Raw genomic sequence first — 23,449 nt, 5'->3', positions numbered from 1 at the left:
GAGCAGACTGCACGTCCATTGCGGAGAATCTGCGTGATTGCTATCCTGGCACGTCACTGGGAGACGTGGCCCTTCCTCGCTCCTTTTCAGAGCCATTTGATTCCTGCCAGCTTCAGAACGGGAATCCCCTGCTTCTGCTACCCTTAAATCTGCCTTACTCAGGGTGTGGGTACCAGACACCGATGTCTAGTACATGGTAACTATGTGAACCATGCCAGTGCTCTCCAACTGGAGTCCTCTCCACATTCAGAAACCTTTCATTGGGCTACAATGTGTAACAGGGTACAAATTTTCTTTTAATATCTTATCACTTGATCTAAATCAAATTAAGAGGCATTATGCAGACAACACAAATTGGTTCAGCTATAAAAAAAAAGGTAAATATGCGTAGCAATTTCTAATGGCCATCTAGTTAATATTTAAATGAGTTTGGTGTTTGTTTTGTTGGGGGTTCTTTGGTTGGTTGGTCAGGGCTTTTTTGAAATTACAGCTCTGGCCTATCACTGGTTTTGACCTAGATATTTGTTAAAGCGTTTCTTGAGATTTTAATGTTTAATTTAGTAAATCCTATTTGATCTTCTCAATCATGTTCTCACATCTCCTAAAAATGTGGATACTTTCTCTGTAAAGGGATAAGATGGCTCGATTCGATTCTGCATTGTGGTATGGTCATTTACATTTGAGGTTCTGGTAGGACTTCATGGAAGTAGGAAAAAAGGGTGGGGGATCGGGAGAATAGCGATGTGAGCCTGATACTAAGGTCTATGTTGATACTGTCCCTGTCCTTCTGAAGTATGTACCCGAGACCAGTACACAGCTATTGCTTTAAGATTTTTAGAATACCGGTTTTTTTAAGACTATCTATATTACTCTCTGTCTCAGGCATGTTCCTGTTATAATAATTACATTCTTGTATCTTTTTTTTTCTTGAAGCCTTTTCAGCTATATCATGGCTTATTTTCTTAGCTTTATGTAGTGACTAATACCTAGCTTTAAAACTGCACATGTCGTAAGTGTAGGTACCGTGTTTAGCTTAAATACCTCCTCTTATTCCCACTGTGGGGGGACCCCACCATCTTGTAAAAGCAAGCCTAATTCTTACAGTGTTTTTCCACCCATGCAGCTTGTGTGGAAAATACTTAGCAATTTTGCTTATACTAGTTTAATTTGGTAAAATATGTTGATTTCACATATGACAGTAATATCTTGGGCCTTAATTAACTACTCTAATAATACAGGACAAAGCATCATGAAAGCTAATGGCACTTTTATTTTAATATTTAGGTGGCATCTCAGAGTAAGTATGATAACCAAGTCAATAACAATAATGTTATGAAGACAAATACTCAATTGCATATAAATCACATATTTTCTTCTCTCTTTAGTATAATGCTATAAATATTGCAATAAAATAAAATAACAGTAATTGAAAAACGTGTATGGCTTCTTAACATGCCAGCCCATACCTATAAAATTAATAAACCCCATAATTCTTTTTTGTATTTCTGAAAATTAATAAGAAAGTCATGTTTAATGTTTCTGTTCAAAAAGATGAGTGTTTTAATGCTAAGCCCAATGCACTGGATTTAAAATAACAGAAATATAATTTTTGTGACAGGAGTAGCATGATCCAGTCACACTAATGTTACATGTCAAACAGCCCAGAGAGTAACGTAAGTGATAAGCAGCAGCATTTTGCTGAATTTACAGTTGCAGTAAAATGTAACCTCTGTAGGTTCTGTTTTTCTTTTCCAAGAGGGGAGAAGAATTGCTGAGGGAAGTGTGAATATGTGTGTGGCTTAAAAAGTACTCACCAAAACTAATACTGAGTTGATAATCATGCTTTAGCTTGATAGATCCTACAGCTCAAAAGAGATGATTAGAGAGTCTGTTCTTACTTTCATGTTATATAAAGTGAATTCTTAGCATATCCCCCCAATCCTGTAGATGTTTATGGGTTAGCCAGGCACAGGTGATCAGTGCCATCTGACATTGAAGGGACTGTTCAGTTTATCCTAACTGCAGGTCATGAAATTTACAACATGAGAAATGTTATTTAGATTCTTTTAAATGTTGTCTGAGGGAAAAGGTACAGTGCCATCTGACATTGAAGGGACTGTTCAGTTAAATATAGAAATATCATTATCAAATGATATAGAAATAGCATTATCAAATTATTGCTCTGGTCAACAAAGTTTTTAGTTATTCAGGAAACTGAGAGATGCAAATAAGGTTACTGGTCCATCAGGCTCACACTTTGAAGATCTCTGAAAAGCTATTTCTGTGACGTTATTAGTCTGTGAACTGTCCTGCTCCACTGAGGTAGATGGCCAAATCTGGCTGATTGCATACAACATTGTATTACTTTGATTATTTTACACTTACCAAATGTTTACAAGCATGAGCTGTTTAAAATTCCTCACTCTACTTTTGTAACTTGATGTGGACTTTACAGTGTTTCCATAACACTTTCCTATTAAACTTCTTTAAATTAAGAAGTATTTCTCAGTAATTTTTCAGTATACCCAGTCCTGTTTAATTTTTACTCGTATGCCAACTGTCAGTTTCATGTTTAGAATGTAACAGCTTACATCACTCTTTGTCAGTTCCTGTGTGCTTTGCCAGGTGCAGGCAAAGTTGCCTTTATGGATTTATTTCAGTGCCACACTGAATTTACTAGCAATGCCACAAAAGACTTGCAGATTGCAGAAGCTCCAGTTCACTCGCCCACTCTGTATTGTGGAGGTTTCAAACAAAAATCCTTTTATTGGGTTTGTTAGAGACGCTGAGCATGGAGCTGGGTCCCAACACAGCTGAGCAGCCTGTGTGCCAGAGTGGGAGCCTCAGCCCCTACCTCTTCTTTAACTCTCTTCTGACCAGAAGTAAGAATTTGAAGGGTTGGACTGTCATGGCCCATTTCTCTTTAGTCTAACTTGTATGTAATGATGTAGCGCATCTTTTATTAGAAAATAAATCCCTCTAGTTTCTCCAGTCCTAGCTGACTTGCTTTCTGAAGCTGGGAGGAATTAAATAGAGATCTCTTACTGATGCTTGAGTTTTGAATAGGCCTCCACTTATGAAAACCTGGGAGAAACTCCAAAGCAGCTCCAATACAGGAATGTATTTTGGAGATTACAGTGTGCTGTTACTGAAGAATGGGATTATAGGCTGAAAATAGTAACACAGACTAGATTTGTCATTCTTCTTTTTTGTGCTGAAGTATGCTTTATGATTCGCATTTCTGTAAGATTAATCAAGGTAGTAACAGAAAATTAAAGTGCTAATGGGAGGGAAGAGAATTGCTCTGGTATTTATATACTTATTTCCATAAAGGAACTTTTGAAAATATCCTTAATACTTTAAGATGACAGAAAGTAGCAGATGGCGAGGAGTTTGGGGGTTTGTTGTAGCAAGGCAAAAAGAATTGGCTTATTGAAATTGCTATAAAACCTTAACAGGAGTCATGTGTGATAACCATGCTTGTGAATATTCTGAGATATTCTTGTTTACCCTAGATTTTTCTTAGTAAACTCCTGTGAGGTGATCTACTGATACAATTTGAAGGACTGAATTTTTTTGAAAGCACGTAGCTGTTCACAATGATCTACTTAAGTGTTCCCAATAAATGTAATAATACAAATTAATAGAAATAATACCAAATAGTGTTCTCTGAAACATGAGAGAGAAAACTGCCTAGAAAACTTAAAACAAAGAAATCAACCAAACAATAAAAAACCCACCAATGCACGCTAATACGTTTTCATTGAAAGAGACTGCCTATTTTTTGTGTATTCCAGAAACAGGTAGATCATGATCTTTTTTATCAGTGATGATGATAACTTGAATGGGATCAAGATATGTTGACTTAAAGTACTTTAATGTATGTCTCCTTATTGGAGCTGAACAAATGATGGAGAAACCCTGTGAGATTCCAAATGACTCTGTTCTGTGGGTGCTCCCACTTTGTGTTTGCTTTCCTAGCAGTATTCCTACAAATAGAGGTTTATTTATATGAAGATCAGGGAAGAGGACTCCTGTTTCTGCAAGTATCCCTATTCACTTAGCAACAAAGGTCCTTGCTATTTCAGCTGGAAACACTCTCCTCTGTTTATAAAGTTTGTATTATCCAGGCAGAGAGTTGCAGTATCATAGTGCAACATAGTTAATCAAGTACCCGCCAGAAAGAGCAAATGTATTGAATACCATTCACAAACTGAGGTACATTTTTCTAGCCTTCCTAAAGCAATTGTGAATAGTAAAAATTGTCATCAAAATACAGTTTAGCAAGTAACTCATGAATGTCAGAACACCTTTCTTTTTTTTTCCTTTTTTTTTTTTTCATCTCTACTTTGATGTATTCTATATAGTTCACCTATGTCTTAACTGTGGAGGCAGCTGGGGCCTGTTCCATCTTAAACCATTTATGGCAAAACTGTAGTCATATACACAGGTTATTAGCATTGAACTTCAAAATAGCTAAGTGATTCCATGTACCTTTATTTGTTTGATTTCATACCGGATCATTTTGTGGGTATCAAGAGGATCATCACTGGCAGGAACCACCTTTTCACTGGATATTTTTGCTCGAATCACTGTAATAGAGAAAAAGATTTAAACGCAGATAAAAGCATATGCCTAATTTTACAAGCAATAGCAAAAATTATATTGATAGATTTTAGCATTGCTTTTATACTTTAGCTAGAATTAGATTTTACAGCTTGTTACTAAAAGAACACTAGATTGAGTTAACTCCTGAAAATAAAAATAAGTGGGCTGCCTATGATATAAATCTGAATTTCTATGAATCTGGAAATCTGAATTAAGTTACCACTCAGTTTTGACAAAAACTGTCCATCAAAATCTTTGAGAGACTGGAAACTCAAAAATTTTGTAAAACACCCATCACTACAATCCATGAGCAAAGGAAAGGGACACTTCTGTTGATGACAGAAGAATTGTTGATTAATTACATAGACTTGAAGTTAACTCTCTGAAAGGCTGTGCCAGACAAGATTAAAGCATCCATTTTATGCAGGAAATCAGAAGACAAGAATAGTCTTTCATTCACTTTTCTGAGACTGGAGATTTTAGCATAACATGTCATTAGTTGTGTTAACTTGTATAAATTAACTACTCACTCTTTTGACATGTTTTATATATTTCCTATTCTTGAAACAAAGAAAGTATGAGATTTTATGAACGAAGAAATAGTTTGTTTTCCTGGCTGTTTGTTTTAGGCATCTCTCTTGTATGTACTGTTTAAAATATACCAGGACTATTAGGCACAGAGAATAATGGGATTCTAAGAATATGGTATAAGGCCAACATTTCTCTGGAGACTTCTACCCCCAAAAAGTATTGAGAGTCCTGTTTTTGCTCAGTTCTAGATAGGTGTTGTTGCAGCTCCTCTGCAGACGTAGTACTGTTAGAACAATCCTTATCTGCATGGAGACACAGTGGCAAAGGCTGGAGCAATCAACAGTTGAACCTACTTCAACTGTACGTCCAATTCGCAATTGGGCAGAGATGGATCTGTGCAAGGACACCTGCATTTTTTGGTGGGAATGGTTGGATTTGCTCTCTCTGTGACAGGTGTGCCGCTTGATGCAGGTGTGATAGAGACCAGAAAGTATTCTTCGATGTGAGGGCAACTCTCAGACACCTTCTTTTTATATTTTGTTTTTATTTTTCATGAAAGGAACCTTTCTATCAAAATGAATATGAAACAGGCATGATGTTCTGTAGAATAAGTCAGGTTGCAAGGAGCCTCTGGAGGTCTAGTCCAACCCCTTGCTCAGCTTGAATCAGTATGCTCAGGGCCGCGTCCGGCTGAGTTTTGGGTATCCCTGAGGATGAAGATTCTGCCACCGCCCTTGGCCCCTGTTCCAGGGTTTGAAAACTCTTACAGTGAAATCCTCATACTTCCTGTTCACTAAAAAAAATCAAGCTGATGCAGAGGAAAATCTTGTGGCATCAAAGTCATGATTTTCCCCCAAAAATACTTATTTGATAAACTGACCTCAAACCGTCGTACCTAAAGAAAAGGAATATGAAACCCAGATTGTAATTTTCCTTACAGCTAAGTAGAGGCCAGTCCCATCTAATAATGGGCAATTCTCATTTCCTCACTTATTAGCAGAGCAAACTGGATGTAACAGTCAACATGATGTAGATGCCTACAGCTTCAAAGCTTGAGTCCTCTATCTTTTGGCACAGTGTTCCCTCCTCCCATGCCATTTAAAGTCTTTTAAAGGAGCATTTTAGACTTATGGGTTGGGTTGGAAGGGAAGAGTTCTTTTACATATGAACAGCAAGTTCCTCATTTCAAATGGTAAGTGGCAGCATCTCTCTAATCATATGCAGATGTGTTATGTTCCCACAAATTAACAGTACTTCTTCAGTGCTTTGATCCAATTCCAGATAAAAAGTGTTGTGGATTATGTGTATTATACTGCTGGAAAGGGCAAATTAGAATCATGTTGTTTTGTTTTGCCTTGCTTTCCTTTGCATCATTACTTACCCCCAAAAAAATTTTTCTCATTAAAGAGTTCATTCAATATAGAAGGTAAGGGGTGGGACAACAGTTAGGAGCTACATCCATTATTTTCTTAATACCATAGCATGATTTATATGCAGGAAATCTTTTCCTGCCTACTCAGTGCAAGCATTCATAGGATAATTAAAACTAGTTTTCCTCTTGTGTTTAATGTTGAAACATTACTCATTTTCATATTTTTATTAAATTCTGCTTGTTAGCATCTGAGAGGAACATTACAGATGATCAATGGTAGCTCAGAGGGTCTCCATGGAGTCATATAAGGCTGAACATTTTGGGGATTGCCATTAAGAGATCTTTTTCTGGGTGTGTAGAAGAAAATGAAAACTATTTTTATGTTGTGTGTGTTTCATTCATTTGCTTGTGTAAGAGAAAGCTTCCAGATGGTGAAGGAAGACCAAATGGAGATTTATTTTTTTTTTAAACAACAAGAAAGTTTTATTCTTACAGGATGTCTAAATATTTAGTTACTTGGGTTTTACCTTTCTGTTCTCCTGACACCAGATTCAAATGCACAAAGATCTTTTGGGGCCTTTTAATCTTTCTTGTTTTTCTTTTTTCTGTGCTTTAGTATTTTTTTTTCAATCAGCGTCGCCTAGCTGTCTCCTAAAACCTCTTATTCATGTGGTTGCTTCTGTTTTTAACCACAAGCACTTCCTGATTTAGCATTCCTGGGCCTAGCCATCTTCCTCTCTTCGCTCGTGGTTTGGAGGGTGGTTAGAACTTAGGATTCCTTAGTCTGCTTCTTTTCAAGAAATGGTTTCAAGTATACCGCGGCTGGCTTGGCTTCTCCTCTGTTTGGCTGAGAACAGCCCCTGCTTGTTTAGTGCAATAATGTCATTTTAGCTGTCAGACAGTTATTGGTTCCTTATGAGGAATTTGCATATATGAAATACATATGCACTGCCTTCATGTTCTAATGCCAATAATTCAGCCTGCCTCAAATTCATTCTGTGTTAGAATATAAGATGTTTTTCAAAAGACGTTCTCTCTAATATTTCAGTAGTAGGATGTAGCATTTCTGTGGAACTCAAATTTCACAACTCATGATACTTTTATAAAATTTAAACTTTTATCCCCATTTTGTAGCTGAAGGTTGTTAATGTGATCAAAGCTGCGCAAAGGGTCAGGTAGAGCCTCAGAGCAGAAATCAGACTGGCAGTTCTTGGCTCCCATGATTACACTGAGTCCATAGTGCCAAGCTGACGCCTCTCTGGGCACTGCTACTCTGATCAGTGGTGACATAGCACATACTGCACTTATGGGAAGGCAATGTTCCGCTGACTAAATCAGCCTGGCTGTTGGGCAGTCATTATTAGAAGTGTGTTAAGAATATTTTCATTTCTCCTTTCCTGAATAATGACGCCTAGCCATTTCTGCGTCAGCAAAAGGTAATTGTGAACTGGGTAAAGGATAGAACTTAGTGTAACATCATGGCCTCAAGTTGCACCAGGGCAGGTTTAGATTGGACATTAGGAAAAATTTTTTCACTGAAAGGGTTGTTAAGCATTGGAATAGGCTGCCCAGGGAAGTGGTCAAGTCCCCATCCCTGGAGGTATTTAAAAGCCAGGCAGACGAGATACTCAGGGACATGGTTTAGTGATGGGATGGCAGGGTTTGGGTAACAGTTGGACTTGATGATCTTGAAGGATTTTCCAGCCTAAACGATTCTGTGATTCTATGATCCGATATATTTGTGTTTATACAGTATGGAGAAAAGTGTTGGGGTTTATATAATACAAAAGTGTTTGTATACAATAAGGATAGAAAGGTACGCATTAACTGCTTATTTCCCAAACCTGTGTGGTTTCTCTCTGAAATCCACTACAGTAATTATTTACCTGTAAATAAAGTGTACCGTCACCTTCTGTAGGAGAGGTTTTTATGATCATGAGCAACTACTTATACTAGGGGCTTTTAAAAAAGAAATTCACTGTCATGATCTTTATTTTACCACACTACAGTGACATATGCAATGAAGTATGACCATCTGTTTACAGAAGAGGAGACACAAAGAACTGAGTGGGATACTGAAGGCCCCATACCAAGTCACAGATACAGATGGAATCAGAATAAAGTAGATCCTTACGCTTTCTCCACTGAAATTCATATTCATGGTCCCTAGAAGTAGTCTTTCTTTAGACTTGTGGGTTATTTCTAAGGCATTAACGAAGGGAAAACTGTTTAGTGAAGAATTAGGCTGATTGTTACAAGTTAGTGTTATTAAATAATGTATTCTTTATGATACTATTTTATTTAGTATTATTGTACTTATACAAGTTTTAAGATTATGCTATTCAGCCTTTTTCCTTGAACTATTGGTCACAGTACTGTTGTTTGAAGACACATGACTTTACTAAACAAAAGTAAACAACTTTATTACTCCTTCAAAAAGGTAAACAAATTGAAGTTTACTCTCCAGATTATTATCCTAAGAAATAGGAGGTAAGGGAGAAGGGAAAAACAGAGGAATAAATGAGAACTTTTTTCCCCAGGATCTGTTAAATATCAGCAACTATATTATGAAAATACATACATATATAGGAAAATACATATTTACATAGGAAAATACTTAAGATATTACTAGACATAAGAACAAAAAGTCCTAATTGCTTATGTGCTTTCTTATTTTAAATATATAAGCCTAAAAATAAATAAAATACAAATGAAAAGAAATATATTGCTAAGAAGAATATAAATTTTAAAGGTAGACACACAGGGCAGCAGACACTTGGAGCTTTGAAAATCTCTTTTGTCATCTCTTTGGACTCCAAAGCCACTCAAGCTACATCCTGAATAAAGTTGTCAGGTGAGTTAAGATCACAATACTGTGAGAAATACAGACTACTCTTAAACTGTCGTTTTACTTAAGTTGGGTTTACTTCAGTATTTTTGTGTCTGGAGTGTGATTTCTGTCAGAAGAAAAAATATTTCACTGTCTTCTAGAACTAAAGGAGAGTTATAGATTATGATGATGATGGATGCATCCAGTTTGAAACATTAGCTGCACTGAATTTTTATTTTATCAGTGATAAACTGATGTAATACCTGCAATTATTAAATTAATATATTTTTCCTTAGGGAGCTGCAGCTTAAAGCAAAACTCCATAATTAATGAGCTCCAGTCCTTCAGCAATACGTAGATTAATGAATAGAAGGGCAAGGTTGTCTCAGCTGGGATGCCTTAGCTGCTTTTAGTAAAAATAAGGACTAAATCGTGTCCCTTAGCCTTGCAAAAGATTCTGAGGTCCATGAACAAAGAAGTGTGGTTCTGCATGCAGAGGAAGGCATGCTACCGGGACTATGCCAGCCATTTGTATTCCTGGTTTTCCCTGTCATTTATCTACTTTTAGGCACCTCTAAGGCCACTTGCAAATTTTAGAAATGGTGCCTCCATCATTGACACTGCACCAAAAATGGGCAGCTACCTAAACTGCAAATGAAAGTCTCTGATTTCTTCTCTGTCCTTTCTGCTGAATATTCTTGCTGCTTGGGGTAGGTTAGCCCTCATTAAGAGAATGAGAGCAGTGAGTCCTGACATGTCCAGATCATTAGATCCCTCTTTAGATTTGGGGATCAGAATTAGGAGTAGCAACATCATTTGAGCAGGCATCTTGAGGAGGAACCTCTGTTTCAGTTATAGTCTCCAGTTCCCTTTAGACAAAGTTTTCAGGCTATGGCATAGCTATCTGAATAGAAATTTAATCTTTATTGCTTTTAAGCAGTCTTTCTCTCAAGAAAACAGGTAAGTTTATTTCATATCATGCAAGTTTATAATTAGAATCAGCTTTGCTACAAACACCTTGACTTCAAAAACTATGTTGACAGGAAAGGAAAGATACAAGTTACAAAAAAGTTACAAATAAGGTTGCAAAAATGACTTGTGCAGCTCTTTTTTTCCCCTTGTATTTTATTGCCTCAGTTTAGCCCTTTGATTTAATGACGTAAATATGAGTGGTTTTTAGAAGTTATTTCTACCTGTCTCTTTAATGTCTGACACATCAATCAAGCTGCTGCCAGGTGCTATTGCTCTTGTAGGGACAAGGAAAAAGTGGCACAAGGAGAGGGATCTAATTAAAAGTGTACTGTAGTTCTGCAGATGGGTTGAGGACAGCATCCCAAATATTTATGGGAACAGGTAGAAGCACGCATCCAAATGTGCACAAATAGAAAGCAAAGGTGTTTTTCTGAAATTACGTATGCAGTTTGAAATAAAGCAGAACTATGGACTTGTAATCTGTCAACTTTGAAGGCCCCTATGCTCAAATGAACTTTTCTATATAAAAATACATCCTTTCTCCAAAATGAAAACATTCACATGCACAATATGCAGCTGTTTCTGCTCACCCTTCTACTATAAGATTACCTAAAACTTTTCTCTACCTATCAGAATTTCTTTTCCTCTTTGGGGTGCAGTAGCCTAAACCTGCTCCATAAACCTCTTCAATTCCTGGAGGATCGCACCCAGAATATGGGTCAAGGGGAAATATCACAGTGACAACTGCAGGAGCCCCGGCCACAGGGGTTGGAATATAACAGCGGCTCTAGTGATTCTTGGGTTTATATATTCATCAAAAGAACATTTGGGAGAAGAGAATCCGAGTTGTTTGTTTGAAGCTGTAAAGGTCAAGTTTCTAGGTCCAGCTATCTAAAATAATTGCATAGTAAACCAGGAAACAACTCAAATGAGTGTGGGCTTCACAGGCCATATAGGGTTCTTCTGTGAAATGGCTTTTTCTGTTCCTGTGATGATGTGCTTGTATTGCTGCCAGGTGTGTACTTTTTCCTCCATTCTGAGATCTCCATTCTTTGTTCTGAAGAGTGGAGAGGGGAAGGGCTTCTTATGAAACATTTGTAAAACTGTATGTATACTCTTTTGTATTTATGCTCTTTTTGTAACCTTCACTTTGAAATGGGGGTGATCAAAATAGGTTACTTAGTTGGGTGTATCAAAATAGAAATTCATAGTAAATCCTCATTTTACCTGGTGCTAATTCTTACTGGTGCTAATAGAACTTTACACCATCTGATAAAGCTATGCCTGTCTGGTTTTAGGAACATACACTCATCATTTAAATTAACTATAAAAGGCTTTCTGAATTTTATATGCCTTTATTTATTTTGCAGTATCATAAGGGAAATTTGCAGAATGGATGCATTGACTAATTGGCGACATAATACTGATGACTTTGATCTGAATATTGGGACAAATTACTTTGAAATAACTAGAGACTGCAGTACAGTGTTGGTAGTACCACAGGTTATATTACAGCCAGAAAAAAACTAAGCCACGAGTTGTCTGTTAACAGGCATTTACAACCAAAGCATAGGTGGTTATCTTCAGAGTGTTTACCTGTCGGATTAAGAAATAAGCGACTTTATTAATACCCTGTCACTCTTTCTTTACTAGTGATTAGCACAGTCCAGGACCACCCCCCCTTGTAGTATGCAAGTGCTAAAATACTTTGTATTCTGTAACAGAAGAATGGGGTCAAGTCTGGTAATGAGATTTTCAGCAGTGCCCATCTTCAGTTCTGCAGGTGAGTTAATTCAGCGGATTCAGTATGAGACTGGAGAGGAGAAGCAGCTTGAAATCACAGAAGGGACTGTAATTCATTGCTCCTTATAACCAAAGAGCTGCTCCAGGTGGAATTTCAATGTTCAGAGTAGCCTGCCCAGCATTACACAATTGCAGGTCAGATTTGCTTCCAGTTTAAGTCAGGCATCTGTTTGTAACTGGCCAAGAATTTTAATGTGAACAACCAGAAAGTAAACTAACTAAAAGTTGGTGAGCAGAACTGGCCTCATCTGCCGTATTTGTCTAAACTCCAGATGTGGTAAAATAATGCTAGGAGTCCAAGATAAATTCTGAAGATAGGGTTTCTTTGTGTCTAGATGCCATAGATACTATACCCAGCATATCATGGTCTCTTGAAGAATACTGCCAAGTAATGCTATTGAAGCTGCCAGAGGAACCCAAGAACACAGTTTTGAATACTTGGGTTTCATGAGAACAGAGATAGGACCAAAAAAAAAAAAAAAAAAGTCTTCTTTAGATTAGAAACTAGACATCTGATATACTTTACTTTTCTTGCAGAGAGGGAAAAGAGCGTGCAGGCAAGAAGAATAATCTTAACCTCGAAAATATAGAGGAACCAGCACAGAATTTGTCACAACAGACAAAAATTAATGAATCCACTTTAAAGCAAATGTGCACAGGATAGAAAAGATAGGCTAGATAGCTTGGATAGAATTCTATACAAAATAGTGTGTATTGGCCGCTGATTTATATTGCTCACAAAACCTCTAAAATGTACTAGAGGTTATAAAAGTCTTACTCCATACTTTAAAGCAGCTCTCCCATCTGTACAATATTACCACTTCCTCTATGCAACTCTGCCATGTATTTAACTAAATGTGCTAAATTGTTCAGTTATATAACAGGCTGACTTGCCACGTTTGCTTATTGTAAAGCTTTGAGTTTCACCAATGAAGAAAGCAAATTAACTTGCTTAAATATGCATGTAATATGTATTCATGTATTTGTATATGGAAAAGATTATAATTTCTCGAAATACCTATGAAAGGAAGAAAGAAGTATTAGCAATGCAAAAGGAGCATCGTAACTTTGGCTTAAACTCACAGGTACCACTAATGCTGCTGAAAGAAGGCAATTTGTCCAGAAGCAAGCAAAAGTTATCGATTGATTGACAGTAAAATAATGTTTTAAAATAAGTAATTAAATGTGTAATGCATAGCCTTACATACACCCTTATATTTTTAAAGCAGATTATTTTAGACTTAGAAATAATTTTTGGAGAATGAAGATTTTCATTTTCTTATATTTGCATTTCAGTATTTGATTTGCGTGTGTTAGCTTCCGAAAGAATTAGCAGTAATGCCATCTTCGTTATTTGAAATCACTGAAAAAGAGAGGTGTGAAATACATCAGCTGTGTCTGTACTATCTATAGGTATTTGGGCATTCACATACTGTTCACTTAGTAAGAGAATATCCGTATCCATTGATATGGGAAATGGAGATCTTTGTGTGTGTTGCATATGTTGCTTGGAGCTGGGATCATGTCTGCTGTGTTTTAATGAAACAAAGTAATGAGTAATAGTATCAAGTGCCAGTACCATGAGAATAATGTTATGGCTTAATAAGTTGCCTTTAACCTGAAATGTTTAAGGCCTTTTCAAAGCAAGTTTCTTAACAGCAAATATTCTGTTTTCTCTGTTCATGCTGAAGGATTTGCCAACTATAGTCTCATAAAAATGCCATTATTTTTTATGCTGTTCCCATTTATAATTTTCTTCATTTTTCTCTGCTCTGTGTCCAAAAAAAAAAGGCTCTGCTAGTGCTCTAACTCCATTTCACACATTTTGAGTTGAACTGATCTGTGGTGCATGCAAAAAGGTCTGTACCCTGTGTTTTCAAAAATTACTCTACTTTTTACTGCTTCAGTTCTTTGGTTTTCAACCTGGAGGCATGTAAATCCTTATCTTTATTTATGGTAAGTAACCTGAGCTAAACTCACAGGCAACTCGCTCTTTTGGAAATTGTCTCAAATTTATTTGTGATCTTTCAGAATCTGGTTGCAGTGAAATTGCTCGAACATTGAAAGGGCTTCATCTTCTGTTCATTGTTATACTAATTTGTAACTCCTTTAAAGAAGAATTTGGCTTCCATGTGGTTTAGGTTCCATCCTTGTAATGCAAAATATGTCTGTTTCATTCTGTTCTTCTATTTTATATATATATATGTTTATATTTTATGGTTTACAATGGCCACAATTCATTCTATGTCAAGCACTTCCAGTCAGCTAGAGGCCACTTCTGCCATGGGTGTCCAAACACTTTACCATCAATTGGGTTTCTTGTGGTGTTTTTTGGTTGAAATTTGCTGGCTGCCATCATCACCTCTGAAAAACATTTTCATAGTATTCACCTTTTTTTTTTTTTTTCTTCTTACACAGAAGATTCTAGATGTTGCAGGAGGTGGGGGGGGGGGAAGATTGGAAGTTGAGTCTAGGTACTGAATGAAAACTGATGTATTTTGTCAAAATGGTTCACATGGTGTTTGTGGGAGATCAAAGATGACTCCTAGATTCCCACAGGAGAGCTGCCAAATTATCGATGATGGTACCAGTTTGGTGATGAGACAGACAGAACAATACACTGCTTTGAAACTAAATCTGGCAAACTTTACCATGTCTGATGTTGTCACAGCCATACATGCAGGTATTCTACGTGGATTTGCTTTTGATGCTTACAATGTAAAGGAGACTGCAACCATTCTTTTGCAGTGGTGGTGTCTGAATTATTATGCAAGCTTTTAATTGTTCCAGACTTCAATAGAGAGAGAGATGATTGCTTCAGGATATCTGCTGAGATGCTAGATCATCCTTATTCTTTTGGGAGTGGAAAACTAACATTAAACCCCTGTACTTTCTTTTCTCTTTTAAGACCAAGCAAGATGCTGTTGAATGATATTTTAAACAGACAAAAAAGAAGAAATGTTTGGCAAACAGCTCACCTATCAAATTATGTTTCCACAAGGCAGATGAAGGAACAGCAGTTTCATTTCCAAATTGTAACCCAGCTCAGATGTTTGAAGCTGCTGTACTAGTTCAATTCTAGATATAAACAGAATGCAGCAGCAGCAGAACTGGCCAAATACTGAGTGAATCTGAAAAAAAAAATCTTTTTGTTTGCTGGATGGATTTCTTAACTGTAAATCTACATTGTCACTGTTCACTCTTCCTCCACACCTCCCAGACCCAAAGTCAAGGAATCTTTAGTTGGGAAGATATTTATGCTAGTTAGGATGTAAAAACACTTTTATTTTTCCTGCTTTGTATTTTAGTTTTTTGATATTCCATCAATAAATGCTTATAGCCATCTGTAAAACAACTAAATCAGCGGACAGTAATTAACTGAACCACACTTTCTGAAATCACAAAGAAAAAGGTGGAACTTAGTGGACTATTTGGACACAAGTGTTTTGGATTTGTAACCACAGAGCTTCTTGAAGGATCTAACTGTAACAGTAGCAGGTTTTTTTTCCCTTATTCTGTGGAAAGCAATGTATGGAACAGCACTGCCTAGTCCTGGTGCCACTTACAATTGCATGAGAAGGTAAAGTGTGGTGAGGTAGCAATCACATCTATAACTGAAAAATCAAATCCGTACAGTAAAGTTTTATCACTTGGGCTGAAAGAACCCCATGGAAATCTTTGAGGTGGAAGATTAATTTGAAGTAAGCATTAGGCCAGACCTAAATTCTACTAACCCAAGGCAAAATAGAAAACAAGGAGAAAAAAAAGGAGGTAGACCTCTGTATTGCTCATTGAAGGGAAAGGCCACAAATACATTTGAAAAGGTTAAATATGTTAATCAGTATGGGTCCCTCTACCCAATTAATATAGCCACTGTGCAAATGTTTTAGTAACAGAAGACAGCAGTGAAACACCTTTCTTTTCTAGATGATAAATGAGGATATTTCATTGTTCACTGTAATTCATGACATTTTTGTTTAGAAAAAATTACTTCATTCCAAAAACCCAACATCTTGAAAAACTCATGAATACTTCTGAAGTCGATACAGCAGACACCAAGGATTATTTTATCACCATTTCACGTGGATATTAATTTGCACTGTATTACTTTTCAACATAAATCCTCTGCAGAATTTGGTTACTCTTTAATGTTTTATTATCGCAAAACTCTGCCCAAAATGCATTTCCATTTGAGGCTTTCAAAATGTAGGAGGCCTTTATTTAAGCTCATTAGGACTCTCAGGTAGGTCAGGATTTTGTGAATCTCTGTGTGTTTTTGGCTCGGCATGCAAAAATTCCTTGTGTTGAAGGCAAGAATTGATCGGGTTTGGCTTCCTTGTTAAACCAGAAGATTATGGGGGCTTATTTTTTTTTAATTAGAAAAATACATTCAATTTATGAGAGTGAGGTTTTAAAATCTAGTTTTTATAAACTTTCAAATAGAAGAGGTGAGTGTATTTTTAACAGATGTGTGGTATTCTTTTAACTTAAATATTACCTAAAAAATACCATGATTTCCTAATGTTGTTCAAGGTCAGTTTTATTTTTCTGCGCTGTTTTTACAGCTGCTACTCATGTTACCAGAAATACTTCTCTCTACTTCACAAGCCTCAAATACCACATCATTTGACTAGTAATCAATATCTGCCTAATTTCAGCTGAAGAATAACACTCTCTTTATACTCTGAAGTCTGTAGAACAACATCCATAATGTTATTGTAGATTTCCATTCATAGCTGCATGCCCCTTCTTCCGTGCGGAAGAAACCCCACATTACTGAGATACTTTTTAAGTCAGGGATTAAAGTTGGTAGATTAATAGGATTAAGAGTTTGGGAGTCTTTTATGTTCTGTGTTTTACACTATTTAATCTTTGTTTCTAAGCTTGCATTTTGTTTTCCACATAGTGTGTGTAGAAAGTTGGTTTTGAAGTCATGCAGGTTTAGTTTCTCAGCACTATAATGCATGCTTATAAATAAAAGTAACACAGTTCCCAAATTTTCTTATCCTGCATGTATAACATACTCAGCAATGAGTTGGTCTTACTGAGTTACTTGTAAACCAAGTACTAGCATAATTCTTCTGAGATTTCCTTTTACTACACAATACTCCGCTCTGTTTTTTTCTCTAAAGCTAAATTATGTTACAGTTGTCAGCTGTGTTCTAATTGACAGGAGTGTTGTGCTCAGTGGATTTAGCTCCTTAAAATCCTGTCCTCTTGTTCAGTTTCATGATGCCACCTCATTTTACAGCTACAGCTTTTAAGCTGTTGAGAACACTGCCATGAAAAAGTTCAACGAGCAAAGGAAAGGAGAGTGACTGTGTTTCCAGACTGAGCCCCATTTTCATGCTTAAATAGCAGGGTTATGAAGAACAGTAATTTACAAAAGATTAGAAATTATTTCTGAGAGTTGCATGATATTGGCAATGCAATTCAAGTCTTGACTGCAGAACTGAAAAGCAAATAAGGAAACTAACAGACATGGAATTTTGAAGTTCTCAAAATGTTTGCCTCTCTCTTAAAACCTCAAGTAGATGTAGGGTTATTTGTAGATCTTATTCAGGTAATACCTCCTACTCCCAAATAGGAAATTCAGTCTTTATCCTAGGAAGCTGTTTCACTAATGTTTTGTTAGAGGCTAGCTGCAGATGGAAGGGCTCAGTCTGCTATTCCTATAGCAGCACTCCAACAGTTCATTGAACACGAATATTGAAGTGCTTTATTGAATGTTCGGCAAAGACAGGTTAATATAATTAGGGTTCTGCAAATATCATTCTGGCAGCATGCTCTTTCAAAGGCACTAATGCAGTCTCGCAACTTCTTTTTCATAATAATTCTTGCAAGAAACATGCCCAGGTGCTGTACTTGTCCTGTTATTGAGAGAGAACTAGAACAGAAAAAGTCTGGTGCATTATTTCTATGATTGAATTCACAATTTTTGGAATAGAAACCTAGCTTTCATTTCTGCCTGGGACCCCTGAGAAATGGTAGCTGCAAAATCTTTTCTGGTCAGTGAGGAGTTACTCTAGAACTGTGCATTACTGTCACCGATTTCCACTCTAGAGGAAGAACATGGCTATGAAGCAGTAAGACCTGCCTCCATTTGGCAGGACAATAATATAAATGCAGATCATACGCCAAGTACTGTAATAGTTTCCTGCTATGGAGGAGAAGACTAAAAGTCTGTAGGCAACCCCAGGCTGTAAGCTGTATTACCCCATGTCTGTCAGCGAGGTGTCCTCACCCGGGATCCTGCGAGGGTCTGCCAACAGCCTTCGACAGCGAGGCCGTCTTGCCCATTCCCTCGAGCAATGGCTTCAAGAGTCAGGATTTTTTACAGGACTCTGTTGAAACCCTCGCAGAAGGCTACAGTCTGTTGTGTCCCCATCTTTAATGGTCTTCTGTTATATGGTACCGTTATTGCTGTTTGTACGGGCACTGTACTCCCAAACACATGAAGATTAATTATATAGCTGCTTGATTTTGTGTCAAAACCCCCACTGAAGGTGCTCGTCAACCTAAAGATGCAGGTAACCCGTATCTGCAGTCACACTGCTGACAGCAAGTAGACTCTGTGAGAGTGACAATATGGTGAGTGTGTCTAACTATAGTAAGAACAAAGTAGGAAGTCTACTTAAATTTCACTGTTCACCTTTTCTCCCCTAACTTGGAATAAGTACTGTCTACGTTTCTAGTACATTTTCCAATGCTGATTTTTCCCATCAGGCAAAGTTACTTCGCACTCTAATAATGTACAAATTAATCCATTCCAGTACAAAACTGGATATTATATTGCAGAGATGCAAAATCATGAGACACTGAGCCGTGAAAGTTTTAATATGAAATTTAATAATAAAGAAATAGCATATTGTAATTTTATCCCAGAGGAGCTGACTTTGAAAACTTAATTCTGGTGTATTTAAATAAAATTTTTACTGTTATTTTTAAATGTGATTAAAATTTAATATATAATCTGGCACATCTTTGCGATGCCTGATCTCAGTGGTCTTACGAGATTTTAACCAGCTGAAAATGCTGCCAAGCTCCAGCTGTAAAGCTTCCATCATATTTTGAGATGTGCCACTCTTCTCCAAAGCTGTAGAACTATCCTCTGAAGCTGTATTATAGATTTATTTGTACTCAAGATCTGTTAGTAATTTCTGTTGGAGGGTGGTGCCCAATATTTGGTAAAAATGCAGTTTTCAATATATGTTTGCGAAAAAAAAAGAATAAGACAGTTTAAATCAGAAAGATTGCATCTAACTGTAAAGGTAGGGTACTGGCGTTACACAGCTAAGAAATGTCAAATATTTACATGCTGTCCAAAAAATAACTTTGCTTATGCCTAAGGGGGAAAACCAGCATGAATTAAAAGTGACAGCCTTTAGAAAGGAATCAGTCCTTTTCCCATGTACCATTTCCCTCTACAGATGGTCTAATTTGATGTGAACATTGGTTTAGAATTGAGCTCAGGAAGACTGAAGTCAATGGCAAACGGGAAATCTGTTATCTTAACACTGTCTGATCAGCTCGATTGCGTCCGTGGTTCACTCCAAAAAAAGCCATTATCAGAGGAACTATCTGGTATTGGCTTGAAACTATGGTGCCTCACTGCTGAATTGGAAACGTCAAACACCACATCCTCATCACATTCCATTCCTGTAAGGAGAAAGCCCCCTGGATTCTTGCAGTGGGGTCAGCACTGATAATTAACAGTGCAGTGCATGAAACTGCTGTTTAATAAACCTCCCATCTCCACTTCCAGTGCAAGTTCTCTTGAGAAATATAGGTGTTCGTTGGGGTCTGAAGGCTTTCAGCCTATTTTATGAGGGCCTCAGTACCATTTAGAAGACCACAAAAGGAATGTATCTCCCTTTTTTTGTAAAAGGTTATGCATCTTCATGGTGCTAGGAGCTTCCTACAAATGAAGATGTACATCCCACTGAGAACAGTCAACATTGGAATAATCTCACCAGGGAAGTGGTTGACTCCGCCACATTGGACACTCTTAAGACACAGCTGGACAGGGTGCTGGGCCATCTTGTCTAGACTGTGCTCTTGCCTAGAAAGGTTGGACTACATGATCCTTGAGCTCCTTTCCAACCTGGGATTCTATGATCTCTTTGAAGTAAAATGTAAAACCACTGAGAGGTTCATGAAAACTGCTCAGATTTGTATGAAATCACACCCTGTTAAGGCTAAGCAGGGAGGTTCCCTTCTTAACCCAAGGTGAGATAAATGGCAGGACTAGCATGGCACTCAGGATTTACCGCCCATCGTTCCTGTTCTTCCTGCGGTGTACCACCATCTAACACCTGCAAGGCTCTTCGCTTGTTCGTTAGTTTAGTTTTAGCGAGCACCTTGCAGGACCAGAAGCTCTCTTGTAGGCTAGGTCTGTCAGAAAGCCTGTTATTTCTACCGACTTACTTAGGTTGTGTGGTAGCTGTGGGTATTTAGAAACAGAGTAAAGCCACAAAAGCCTCCTGACAGTAAAAGACAAAGTGTCATGCACCAATCATGTGAACAAAAGTAAAAGTGAAAAGAGCTTGTCCCAGACTTAATTAATTTCTTTGCTTGTTTTTTTTCCTTGGGTATCTCATGTAAACGCTAAGGTTTCTGAGTGGCTTCACACATTCAGTTAGTGGCTCAAGTCATGTCTGTTGATTCAACCCCCTCCACCTCAATTTTCACTCCACCCAAATCACAAGTGATCCTAAAGGAAATTAAAAATGCTACAGGTATGTAATGAAACTGAGAAATAATGCAGTAACTGTAATGTAGTAACTACGAGCCAGACTGAGACTTTGTCTCACTTTTTATTTTACTGTGGAATTTAGAGGCAAGGCATGGTTTCTTTTTTTTAATAAGATGTGCTAGGATTCTGTTCTGCAAGGAAATACTTGAATGTGTTTGTGGGTACAGAGATGGATGAACTTAAAAATAACTGAAAAAGTGGAGTAGTCTCAGCAAATAGCTGGATTAGCATTCAACACCCATAGATTTTGGTAGCTGAAGAGCTGTCCCTTTGTTTATCAATATTTGGAGGTATTATAATGTTGAAATTGAAGTACAGATCTTCAATTTAATCTTAAATCTTGTTAAATCTTGTTAAATCTTAAAAAAAAATATCAATCTTTAGGTATAGTGATATTAACAGGAGAGGTTTGAGGTGTGCTACTGCATGGGTTTCACAGTCCCTCTTAAGAACCAGGTGGCCCTAAGGACACAGGTTTGGCTTCAGATCCGCTTTGCAAACAAAAAACCAAAAAACAAAGCAGAGCTGGGGAGGCACAGACCTGCATCCCAGGGGCTCCCCCCTCCTGCGGCCCAGCATGAATGCAGGAGCTGGCTTTGCCAAGCTGGCTAGTGGAGGTTTCTCTTGCATGAGGCAGATGCCCCACTAGTCTTCTCCAGCTCCTTTAAAGTCATTTTGCTCTGCTTATGCAAGGCATTATGGCCAAAGCAAATCAAATAATTCATCCATGAATGCTTAGAGCAGATTTTATGCAAATACATATATAAAAATATCTATACACATATCTATAGGAATGAATAACTACATCTGTATCATTTTACAATATACAGAAATGATAAAGATATACAGAAATGTTTTGAAATGACAAATATCAAACAAAGGGATCCTTGATATAAACATTCCTTAGCCAAAAGGTACAGTTTACTTAAATAGGAATATTTATCAAAGTAAGAGCTTGAGCATCAAGTCCAAATATAAAGTAGTTTTATTTTACAATCTTCAGTATTTAAATATAAATGAAAAGTAGCATATAGCTACCATCTGTAAAATGTATCTAAGAATGGAATAAATCTTAATACTTATCATAAGAATGGCCAGAATGGCTTCCCTAAGGAAGATGGCTCATAATGAATATTTGCAGTTTCCTCTATGCTGGGAAATTGTTTATTTAGGAAAATCTCTACCTTAAGTCTGTTGAAAAACTGTTACTTTCTTATGTATAGGACTGCGGCAGACTAACACAGTTAAATGTATACATATACGGTTAAGCTCCTGGTAGCACAACTTCTGTTCTCTTTCACACCTTAAACAGCCCTAGGTTTCTAGTGCCCAGTGTAGGTAACTGAATGAAAAAGATTGCTTAACACGAGCAGATGAAAAAACAATTTAACTGATGGCCACAAACAGAGCTTAGAGTTTGTCATGGCTACAAAGATTTTCTGTCAGGGTATAAAAGCAATTAATCAGTATGCAGAAGGTACTGCCTGCCCCATAGAGATGCTAATTTTGTGACACTTTGGAAACTCATGTTCTACATTTACTGTTCACACTCGAGGGAAGCTAACCAGCCTTAGCTTGAGCTAATGAAATCAAAAGACTGCAAAATGTCACATTTTCTTATCCCCATGCAGTCTTAATTTTGAGATCTTTAGTTTCTTTCTGTAAGTTGTCTGACAACCACAGTGCTGACTGAAGATCACAAAACACAATTGTCCTAAAGACTGGAAAGTTATATTTTTACAGAACTGCCGTAGCCAGTTTATCTGCAGAAAATAAAGGGCCTGTCAGTTTGCTGCTCAAGTATTTTTGGAAAATGACAAAAAAACCCACGACCAATTAAAGGAATTGTAGTATAGCAGAACAATGATCAAGTGTTTCAACATGCTATTACTGGGGACTTTAATCTTGCTTTCTTTTTTCTTTTTTTCCCCCCAAAATGCTATAAAAATTATCTGTATCCATAGTTTACATATAGCAGACATATTTAGGTAGAAAAATCTGTTACAAATGCTGTTAACAGTAGCCGTTTGGAAGTATAGTTCCCTGCTTACTCTTAGTTAGGACCTAATATAGAAGCTGTTCCTATTTTTAAAAAAAGGCACTAAATAATAGAGCAATTTCAAGAACTTGTAACCACAAAATGTTCTGGAAAAATAAAAAAAGCAGAACAGCTACTACCATTTTTTTTCCCACTGCCCTCTGCAGTCATTTTGTTTTAAAATCCTTGGAGAGACTAAGCCACCTGGTTAAACATATTCCTCTACAGCTGCACACACACACAAAAAAAAAATCAGAGCCTTTAGAGTAGCTCCATTTGCTTTCCTACTGTCCGAGTTCCAAGTGCATAGCCGTTGGGACTCACCTAGAGCCGAGTCGCAGATGAGCTGCTGCGGATGGGCAGGGGCACAGCTGCACGCCTCCACCAGCTCCTCAATTCTGTGGGTCAGAAGCAGAAGTGCTGAGAACCACAAGGTGCTAAGCACAGGATTCATGTTGCCTTTAAGCACAGCTAATCAGTCAGCCAGGGGGAAATGCTTTCTTACTGTCCGTTTTATATCTAAACTTCCTAACAGCTATC

General features: G+C 37.3%; 2 protein-coding genes across 2 annotated transcripts in view; one reads left to right on the top strand and one right to left on the bottom strand.

Annotated features, from left to right (window-relative positions):
• TIMP4 (TIMP metallopeptidase inhibitor 4) overlaps positions 1-23,363 on the bottom strand; it is a 25,892-nt gene extending 2,529 nt beyond the window's left edge. Inside the window, exons 1-2 of the mRNA XM_009636636.2 lie at positions 23,234-23,363; positions 4,495-4,592 (exon numbers count right to left, since the gene is read on the bottom strand). Coding sequence (XP_009634931.1) covers positions 4,495-4,592; positions 23,234-23,363 — 228 coding nt within the window. The remainder of the gene's footprint in view (positions 1-4,494; positions 4,593-23,233) is intronic.
• The window catches only part of SYN2 (synapsin II), a 187,360-nt gene that overhangs the window by 96,860 nt on the left and 67,051 nt on the right, over positions 1-23,449 (top strand). The gene's annotated exons all lie outside the window — the stretch shown is intronic.

This window comes from Egretta garzetta, unplaced genomic scaffold, assembly GCF_000687185.1.
Source record: "Egretta garzetta isolate BGI_Z169 unplaced genomic scaffold, ASM68718v1 scaffold553, whole genome shotgun sequence".
NCBI classification, from domain to species: Eukaryota; Metazoa; Chordata; class Aves; order Pelecaniformes; family Ardeidae; genus Egretta; species Egretta garzetta.
The sequence above is the reverse complement of the archived record's forward strand: the minus strand, read 5'-3'. Positions and strand labels throughout refer to the sequence as shown.